Below are 10,679 nucleotides of genomic sequence, written 5' to 3' on the forward strand. Positions count from 1 at the left end.
GGAAAAAACCCACTGGTAGGCTTGACGGGATAAGACGAACTGGCAACAGCCAAACAGAGAACACAGGTATAAATAATGGGGAAGATGGACAACACTTGGAGGGGGGTGGAGACAAGCACAAAGACAGGTGAAACAGATCAGGGTGTGACAGGTTCAGATGAACAGAGAGACTCCACAGTACTACATCAGGTAAGGACATTTCACCAATACAGAGGAAAGCTAGCAGGTTCTCTTTACAAAAGTGATACCAACATAATTCATAAAATGTATCATATTTTAAGGGTGATGAGGATGACAACAATCATGTCTAAATGTATTCACCTTTGGTCTATAGGTACAAGAGGTCTGTCTTATAAAGTCATGGGCAAGAAGGCGCTGGTCCTGTTTCTCTCTGGTCAGTGTCTTTATTAAGGTTTTGTTTTGAAATCCATATTTTAGGTTTTAAATTGACAACATTTGTCTGGCCGAATTTCCCATTTACAAGTATTTTCACATATTGAGCTGGAATGCTACAGTAGTTTTAGAAAATATCATCATTTGTTAGCTAAGAACATTTATATGTACATGTATGCTGGTCGAAAAGTTACCAGCTTTTTTTGCTTGCGTCACACTCAGTGGCAATTTTAGCATGCAAATCTTGGTGGGCCAAAAACAAAAAGTGGGATGAATGCCAGCAATGCCACTACACAACACAATACATGAATTGCACTATAACGGTGAAAAACGGTGCCCACAAACTGTTAGAGCCTTCATTAAGCTGTCCCAACAGCAGAGTCCCCACAGCAGTCCCAACACCTTACCTCTGTTACACCTGGTGGAGCCAGCAGAGCCTGGTCTGGCAGCGAAACAGTTACTTCAGCCTCATTTACTGCCTTTTAAAAAAACATAGCTGATATGGCTGACTTGCTTAAACAAATGTGCTTTCTACTGACAATTGAGATGTACAAACTATAGCATAAAGGAAAGACAACCGGATAAGAGACAATCCGTTATTTCGATTAAGATATTAACGAGCGATCGCCGACGGACATAATCAATGTAACTATTTGTTCAGCACTTTTGAAATGTACAGCAACAGAATTCAGAACATGGGACGTTCTTACGGTTTACTCTCTGTACAACAAGTCAGAACTGTAGGATAAATAAAGGGGGCATATAAACAGACAATGAAAGCTCTTACAATATTCAATGATAACATTTCTTTAAAACAGGTTGTAGGCTACATGTGCACCACCAAGTCAGAACAGTAGGTGAAATTAAGAGGTGAAAATAGACCAAATTATTAGGGTGAGGCACATTGAACGTCGTTTGGGTTTTTGCGTGTCAGAAATAACACAATTCTATTATAGAATGTTGTGTGTGTGCTGAATTTGCACGTGCAAGCCAAGCGCCACTACTTCAAAGCTGTACAAAAAAAGTTGACAAACAAACACACGAACGATGTGTTTACAATACCAAATTATTAGGGTGAGGCACATGGGCTACTAACAGCTTACTACACAACATACACTTAGTATTGCTTTCTTAGCTACAGTATACATATCTCCCTGGAATATTACATCATTTATGCAGCAGCATACAAGACATTTTTGGACTCACCTTGTGAAGGTGGCGCAGCGGTCCTTTTGTGGGCAAATTCTGTTATCAAACTTTGTCATTTTCTGGATTTATGGTGGGAACTCGGATAAAAACCACACAGCCACTCCATTGAATAACAGGCTAACGTTAGTAGTTGCTTTGCAATGCTTGCAGTTAGCCACTGATTCCTTCCAAACGACTTATTGTTGAATTTGCAATTTCCAACTTGTTGTGTAGTCTTTATGGCCGACGAGCACCGATACGTTTTATCTAAAATTTCTCTTGATTATTTTCTAGATATGACAAGGATTAAAAAGGATTTGCCAGTAGATTGTCGACTTGATTCATGATGATGATTGCTAGCTAAGACTTTGAAAGTGTCACAAATACAGCCGTCGTGCTGAAGGGAGGACCAATATGCAGGCGGAATGTGGATGCTCATCTTTTAATTAATTAGGATAACGCATACACAAAAAACAAGAAAACAAGAACGACGGACAGTTTCACAGGCTAAATGAACACTAGCAGTGCGAAATACAACTACCCACAAAACCCAAACCAAACACACACCTAATTATAGGACTCTCAATCAGAGGCAACTAGAAACACCTGCCTCCAATTGAGAGTCCAACACCCAAACCTAAACATAGAAAAACTAAACTAGACAGAACGTAGAAATACATACAAAAACACAAACCCTCTGCCACGTCCTGACCAAAACTAATACAATTACTCCCTCTGCTGGTCAGGACGTGTAAGATGTTGACATGATCAGTCCAATCAAAGCTACTGTACATATAACGTGATTTGACGTCATTTCATCTGTGGTCAATGACCTTGAGTCTTCTTGGAAGGGCACTTGTAATATAACTCTATGGCAGGACACAAAGGGCTGAAATTTGGGATGTCTACCCTTACTAAGCACTTAAACTTGGCGATGACGTACTGTCCCGATGAGTGACAGAACACTAAGCCAATCATGGCGCAATGCTTCTATTTTCTGCTGGCTCGCCCCACCATTGAGTTGAGGCTGATAGCACTGAGCTAGGATGAAGCACCTGCATTTTGGAGCTGCCTTACTCAAGAAAGCAAAAGAGACCATGTGTGTATGCAGCTTTATTAACTGAATGATATATTATTTATTTTTTTACATTGTTTGCAAACTGATATGTGACACATTAATGCCAAAATAATATGCAGAACAGGCAAGCCCCCAATAAAAAATAAATATATATATAAAGATATTTATTTTTGCTAAAAATGTGGGGCTCAAAACAGGTGGGGCCCTGGCCTGAATGACGGATCGCCACAGGTCACACTGCATGTGTCACGTCCTGACCCTAGTAAGATGTCATTTTCTATAGTAGAGTAGGGCAGGGCGTGACAGGGGATGTTTTTTGTTGTTCTATGTTTTCTATTTCTATGTTGGGATTGTTTGGGGTTGATCTCTAATTGGAGGCAGCTGATCCTCATTGCCTCTGATTAGAGATCATATTTAAGTAGGGGTTTTTCTCTTCCTGTTTGTGGGTGATTATATTTTCTGAGTGTGTTTGTTCTGCCTGCGTCACGGTTTGTTGGTTTGGCAGTAAGTTTATCTTTGTGGTCGGACCGGATGCTGGAGTGAGTAGTCGTGCTGGACTTAATATTACATTTCACTACATTACAACGGAATGATTTGATTAGTGTAATGTTAGCTAGCTAGCTAGCTACATAGTTGTCTTTGCATCAAGGATAAAGGTGTAGCTAAAGGTGTAGCTTTGAGAAACTAACTTTGAGAAACTAACAAGGTTAGCTAGCCAGCTGTATTCATTCGTTCGCGCCGTTTTCCAAATGGCGTCAACACCACTGCTAGCTAGCCAACTTTACCAACTAGCAGTACTGTAGAAACTAAATACATTACCACGGAACGATTTGATTAGTGTAATGTTGTCTCTGTATCAAAGATAAAGTTAAACGCAGCCACTGCTAGCTAGCCAACTCTACAGCTAGCAGTACTGTATCATTTTTAGTCAATAAGATTTTTGCAACGTAAGCTTAACTTTCTGAACTTTTGAGTTGTGTAGTCCACTTGTGTAGCTAGCAGGACTGACTTTGTGTTAACTAGCCAATGTTTAATTACTTCTGCGTTATGAAAGGAACTAGACACGGACACGAATGATCCATTGGTAGTTTGTTGTAACCAAGTATTGGTGCTAACATTGTGTATTGGTGCTAACCGTGTGTTATTGGATGCTAGCATGCTAGTTAGCTACGGCGTCATAGGACACAGTGCACTGGGTGGGTTTCACGGAAGAATACTGTACCAAGTTATCTAGCTGAATAAACTAAGTTTGAGCCTATTCCTGGAAACATTGAACCACTGTAGTTTACATGAATTATAATTTCTAAAGTGGAAGTTGGAAAAGTTATATTTGAGTGTTTCAGTGAATGGTTAGTGAGGGAGGCCCTGCTCTCTCGCTTCCCCAGTTGTTTAGTTAATTTTCATTCCAATCTCCTTTGCATTAGCGTAGCCTCTCCTGTAGCCTGTCAACTATGTGTCTGTCTATCCCTGTTCTCTCCTCTCTGCACAGGCCACACAAACGTTTCACACCACATGGCCGCTGCCACTCTAACCTGGTGGTCCCAGCGCACACGACCCACGTGGAGTTCCAGGTCTCCGGCAGCCTCTGGAACTGCCGGTCTGCAGCCAACAAGGCAGAGTTCATCTCAGCCTATGCTACCCTCCAGTCCCTCGATTTCTTGGCGCTGACGGAAACATGGATTACCACAGAAAACACTGCTCCTCCTACTGCTCTCTCCTCGTCATACCCCGAGAGCATCTGGTCAGCGGGGTGGTGGCACTGGAATCCTCATCTCTCCCAAGTGGACATTCTCTCTTTCTCCCCTGACCCATCTGTCTATGTCCTCCTTTGAATTCCATGCTGTCACAGTCACTAGCCCATTCAAGCTTAACATCCTTATCATTTATCGCCCTCCAGGTTCCCTTGGAGAGTTGATCAATGAGCTTGACGCCTTGATAAGTTCCTTTCCTGAGGATGGCTCACCCCTCACAATTCTGGGTGACTTTAACCTCCCTACGTCTACCTCATTTCTCTCTGCCTCCTTCTTTCCACTCCTCTCCTCTTTTGACCTCACCCTCTCACCGTCCCCCCCTACTCACAAGGCAGGCAATACGCTTGACCTCATCTTTACTAGATGCAGTGAGATTAGTAGAAGAACAGCAACTCCCCTCCAAGTCTCCGACCACTACCTTGTATCCTTTTCCCTCTGGCTCTCCTCCAACACTACTCACTCTGCCCCTACTCAGATGGTATTGCGCCATTGCAACCTTCGCTCTCTTTCCTCTTCCAGGCAGCCGAGTGGAAATGGAGGAAAACTAGCCTCCCTGCGGACCTGGCATCTTTTCACTCCCTCCTCTCCACATTTTCTTCCTCTGTTTCTGCTGCTAAAGCCACTTTCTACCACTCTAAATTCCAAGCATCTGCCTCTAACCCTAGGAAGCTCTTTGCCACCTTCTCCTCCCTACTGAATCCTCCTCCCCCTCCCCCCTCCTCCCTCTCTGTGGATGACTTTGTCAACCATTTTGAAAAGGTTGACGACATCCGATCCTCGTTTGTTAAGTCAAACGACACCTCTGGTCCTGCTCACATTGCCCTACCCTATGCTTTGACCTCTTTCTCCCCTCTCTCTCCAGATGAAATCTGCGACTTGTGACGGCTGGCCGCCCAAAAACCTGCCCGCTTGACCCTATCCCCTCTTCTCCAGACCATTTCTGGAGACCTTCTCCCTTACCTCACCTCGCTCATCAACTCATCCTTGACCGCTGGCTACGTCCCTTCCGTCTTCAAGAGAGCGAGAGTTGCACCCCTTCTGAAAAACCTACACTCGATCCCTCCGATGTCAACAACTATGGACCAGTATCCCTTCTTTCTTTTCTCTCCAAAACTCTTGAACGTGCCGTCCTTGGCCAGCTCTCCTGCTATCTCTCTCAGAATGACATTCTTGATCCAAATCAGTCAGGTTTCAAGACTGGTCATTCAACTGAGACTGCTCTTCTCTGTGTCACGGAGGCTCTCCGCACTGCTAAAGTTAACTCTCTCTCCTCTGCTTTCATCCTTCTAGACCTATCTGCTGCCTTTGATACTGTGAACCATCAGATCCTCCTCTCCACCCTCTCCGAGTTCGGCATCTCCGGTGCGGCTCCCTCTTGGATTGCGTCCTACCTGACAGGTCACTCCTACCAGGTGGCGTGGTGAGAATCTGTCTCCGCAGCACGTGATCTCACCACTGGTGTCCCCAGAGCTCAGTTCTAGGCCCTCTCCTATTCTCGCTATACACCAAGTCGCTTGGCTCTGTCATATCCTCACATGGTCTCTCCTATCATTGCTACGCAGACGACACACAATTAATCTTCTCCTTTTCCCCCTTCTGATAACCAGGTGGCGAATCACATCTCTGCATGTCTGGCAGACATATCAGTGTGGATGACGGATCACCACCTCAAGCTGAACCTCGGCAAGACGGAGCTGCTCTTCCTCCCGGGGACGGACTGCCCGTTCCATGATCTCGCATCACAGTTGACCACTCCATTGTGTCCTCCTCCCAGAGTGCTAAGAGCCTTGGCGTGACCCTGGACAACACCCTGTCATTCTCCGCTAACATCAAGGTGGTGACCCGATCCTGTAGGTACATGCTCTACAACATTCGCAGAGTATGACCCTGCCTCACACAGGAAGCGGCGCAGGTCCTAATCCAGGCACTTGTCATCTCCCGTCTGGATTACTGCAACTCGCTGTTGGCGGGGCTCCCTGCCTGTGCCATTAAACCCCTACAACTCATCCAGAATGCCGCAGCCCGTCTGGTGTTCAACCTTCCCAAGTTCTCTCACGTCACCCCGCTCCTCCGCACACTCCACTGGCTTCCAGTTGAAGCTTGCATCTGCTACAAGACCATGGTGCTTGCCTACGGAGCTGTGAGGGGAACGGCACCTCCGTACCTTCAGGCTCTGATCAGTCCCTACACCCAAAGAAGGGCACTGCGTTCAACCACCTCTGACCTGCTCGCCTCCCTACCTCTGCGGAAGCACAGTTCCCGCTCAGCCCAGTCAAAACTGTTCGCTGCTCTGGCACCCCAATGGTGGAACAAGCTCCCTCACGACGCCAGGACAGTGGAGTCAATCACCACCTTCCGGAGACACCTGAAACCCCACCTCTTTAAGGAATACCTGGGATAGGATTAAGTAATCCTTCTAACCCTCCCCCATACCCTCCCCCGCCAAAAAGATATAGATGTACTATTGTAAAGTGGTTGTTCCACTGGATATCATATGGTGAATGCACCAATTTGTAAGTCGCTCTGGATAAGGGCGTCTGCTAAATGACGTAAATGTAAGTTTCACTAATTAATAAATGTGGAACGAAACCGACGCTGCATTTTGGTCCGCTCCTTCTAACAGCCGTGACAGCATAGCGATCACACCGTGGCAGAAAGCACAATTGCAAGCTTAATTTTCTTGTAACATTGTAAGACAGTCAAGTGAGTTCCAAGATGCGAAGCGTAGACTTCGAGTATTTATCAAATTCGCATCGTGGACATAGCCGTGCACAGACCTTTGCGCAACGTTAAAAAAGTGTGAGAAAGGACAACCCGGGTCACTCCCAAGGCTAACTGTGAAACCACTGTTACTGCAGGTTTAATTGTCCTCACTGGGTGAACCAACATGTAGATAATGTTCCTCACATAGACACTACACTGAAAATATTAATGAGATAATGGACTTCTCCACAGGGCTCTACACTCTCTCCTCATGCCTTGCTCATGAGTATCACTTTGTGAACATGAACAAGAACTGGACTGAAGCACAGAGATACTGCAGAGAGAAGTACACTGACCTGGCCACCATAGACAACATGGAGGATATGAACAGACTGATCAACACAGTAGACAGTGGTTATAATGGATCAGCCTGGGTAGGATTGTATAATGGTGTTAACAGCTGGAGGTGGTCTCTAGAAGATATGGACTACTGTGGTGAGGGAGAGGCTGAGTTTAGGAACTGGAACAGTTCAGATGTTAAATACACTGATCAGCACTGTGTAGTGACAGGAGAGTATGGGACGTGGTGGGATGACCATTGCATCATAAAATACCACTCGGTCTGCTACAACGGTGAGAACATGTTACTCTTTGTGTTTACAGCCCTGTTTGTATGATCAGAACATTTAAAAATAACATGATCATAACTTAACAAATACTCTAACATGCAAATGCAGTGACACCATATAAACATTATTGAAAACAAGTATAGATTTCTTGTGAAATATTTACCTGGATATCAAGAATGCATTCAATAATTGCAGGAAAGACAACCAACATTTCTGAGAGGTTCATCTTGTCAAACGAAAGTATGACATGGGATGAAGGGCAGAGCTACTGCAGACAACACTACACAGACTTGGCCAGTGTGAGGAACCTGGCTGAGAGCAGGAAGATAGGGAACATGGTACCGAAGGGAAACTGGGCGTGGATCGGCCTGTTCAGAGACTGGAGCTGGTCGGACCAGAGTAACTCTTTATTCAGATACTGGCATTCAGGAACACCCAATAATCGCTATGGGAACTGTGTGTCGGTGTTTGGTAAATCAGGCAAATGGGCAGACTACACATGTGAGACACAACTTCCCTTCTGCTGCTACAGTGGTGAGTTACATGATATAGTGTGTATGTTGGTGGGTTTGTGTGTCTGTGTGTCACTGGCATAGCGCTGTTTGGCTGACCCCCCCCCCCCCCCCAAAAAAAAACTGTCATGCATCAGCCACACAAAGTATAGCCTACTGATCGCTGTCCATGGTTCTGAAATTGTGACGTCCACTCGGCTGCATATCGATAAACTATTAAATGATGTGGTGCTAGTGCTTGTAGTTGGTGTGGATGAGGGGGCGTATAATACTAATGTCTTGAGTGTTCGAATCTCATCACAGACAACTTTTGCATTTTATTTAATTTAGAGACATACTACTTTTTAGCTACTCTGCAACTACTTAGCATGTTAGCTAACCCTTCCCCTAACCCTTTAACCTTTTAACCTAACCCTAACTTCAACCCTTAGCCTAGCTAACGTTAGCAACCAAGCGAATGTTAGAGTTAGCCACCTAGCTAAAGTTAGGCACAAGAAATTGTAATTCGTAACATATCATATGGAATGGATGATGGACATCCACAAATGAATACATACCATACGAAACGTTACATATCACACTAATTAGTGTCCCAGATTTACATTTACTATGTTACGTTTACCCCTGAGTCCAGTTTGGTATTAGCCTATAGCTTTTCTTTAATGGATACATGTTTATTTTTATTTCATTTTCTCATGTTAAGCGTAATGTTTGTTTCACAAAGCTATAGCCCTATGGTGTCGCAATATTGCTATTTAGAATGTTAGTTGACGGCAATTACGTATTGGGAAATTCAAGCATTGCAGATTGTAAAATACATTTTCAATGAAACAGCATACTAATCACAAACAATCTCTTTTTTTTTTTAAACTGTCCTGTAGGCCTATAGCCTACCTTAGCTGTCTTCTCGCTCTCTCGCAGCTTGGATAGAAAGTTTGTGCTGCATAAAACCCAGTAATACAATCAGTCCACCATCAAAACAATAGCTTACTACAGATTGTTTCATTATGCAGATAGGCTAGACTGCATTATCTATAGCTACTGTCATTTCCCCTTTGACTTTACAAAAAATGTATCAACTCCTACAAAATGTAAATTCAATATAATCCAGATAATAATTCACATTTCCTGTTGCTGCAAGATTATTTTTCCTGCTGTAGCAAACTGGCTCAAATTAAGATCCTACATCTGTCTCTGTTAGTCTTAGTGAAGAAGACACAGCAGGTGATGAGAGTGAAGCTGACCCCAAAGGACCAGAACATGGACCTGACTGATCCTGACATACAGGAAGCCATCTTGCAGCAGGTGAATCTCACCTTCTCTTCCTCTTTTGAGAGATTAAAGACACTTTAGTACAAGTGATAAGGGTTACTGCAGTATCTGGCCATAATATATACAATTGACTACACATTTACCTGTCATCTATAACGACCATTACAAGTACATCTTATGTAGTAGTTTATAATGTTTTTGACTACATATCACTGATGCTATGTATTATGGAGCTGTTATAAAGGCTTTATGAATGAGGAATACAGTAAAGTGTTAGCCAGTACTGGCTGCATAGTCGGTAGACTAGTCAGTAAACAAAATGCTGTTTATGTTCCAGATAAGGAAGGAGCTGAGGGAGAAGGGGATGTCTGATGATGTCAAACTGAGATGGAAGAAGCAGCCCGATGGAAAGATCTTCCACAAGGAAGAAAAGGAGAAGATGTAAGGAGGAGAAACTCAACCGAGTATGAAGCTGGAACTGTAAACACTATTACTGTAGACTATGGAGACTTTTCTGACTAAAATCCCATTTACAGCCCGACTAACCAAAACCCTGAAAACAAACCCTTACTGTATCCCTAACGTTAACTGATCCCTTAACCCTAATCATAACCCTAACTGTAACCCAACTTCACCTAATTTTAACCAATTTGAAAATTTAAAAATGGCTTGCACGTCTGTCAAGTCCCCTTAGTTTTTCCCTACTACTACATTAAAAAAATATATACAGTAACAGTCAAAAGTTTGGACACACTGACACACTTACTCATTTCAGGGTTTTCTTTATTTTTACTATTTTCTACATTGTAGAATAATAGTGAAGACATCAAAACTATGAAATAACACATATATAGAATCATGTAGTAACCAAAAAGTGTTAAACAAATCAAAATATATTTTACATTTCACATTCTTTAAAGTAGCCACCCTTTGCCTTGATGACAGCTTTGCACACTCTTGGCATTCTCTCAACCAGCTTCAAGAGGTAGTCACCTGGAATGCATTTCAATTAACAGGTGTGCTTTGTTAAAAGTTCATTTGTGGAATTTCTATCCTTAATGCATTTGAGCCAATCAGTTGTTGTTACGGATACAAGTGTGTATCCTGTGTATTTCTTTTTTCTCCTTCTCCTCCTCACAGGTGACAATCATCA

The 10,679-nt window shown here is 43.4% G+C and overlaps 1 protein-coding gene across 1 annotated transcript; it reads left to right on the top strand.

Annotated features, from left to right (window-relative positions):
- Positions 1-165: 165 nt before the first annotated feature.
- Positions 166-10,247, top strand: LOC115194581 (C-type mannose receptor 2). The gene is made up of 6 exons (XM_029754400.1): positions 166-189; positions 335-394; positions 7,366-7,746; positions 7,938-8,276; positions 9,456-9,559; positions 9,864-10,247. The coding sequence occupies exons 2-6, from the start codon at positions 361-363 to the stop codon at positions 9,969-9,971; spliced, it is 966 nt and encodes a 321-aa protein (XP_029610260.1). The 5' UTR covers positions 166-189; positions 335-360; the 3' UTR covers positions 9,972-10,247.
- The last annotated feature ends 432 nt before the right edge of the window (positions 10,248-10,679 follow it).

The sequence above is a fragment of the Salmo trutta genome, chromosome 5, assembly GCF_901001165.1.
Source record: "Salmo trutta chromosome 5, fSalTru1.1, whole genome shotgun sequence".
Classification (NCBI taxonomy): domain Eukaryota; kingdom Metazoa; phylum Chordata; class Actinopteri; order Salmoniformes; family Salmonidae; genus Salmo; species Salmo trutta.

What these genes read in the sequence shown, in the direction of transcription:
- LOC115194581 (XM_029754400.1), top strand. Translation starts at nt 361, where the DNA reads ATGGGCAAGAAGGCGCTGGTCCTGTTTCTCTCTG. An exon ending in CCACTCGGTCTGCTACAACG is followed by an intron (nt 7,747 to 7,937) that starts GTGAGAACATGT and finishes CAATAATTGCAG; the next exon opens with GAAAGACAACCAACATTTCT. An exon ending in AGGAAGCCATCTTGCAGCAG is followed by an intron (nt 9,560 to 9,863) that starts GTGAATCTCACC and finishes TTTATGTTCCAG; the next exon opens with ATAAGGAAGGAGCTGAGGGA.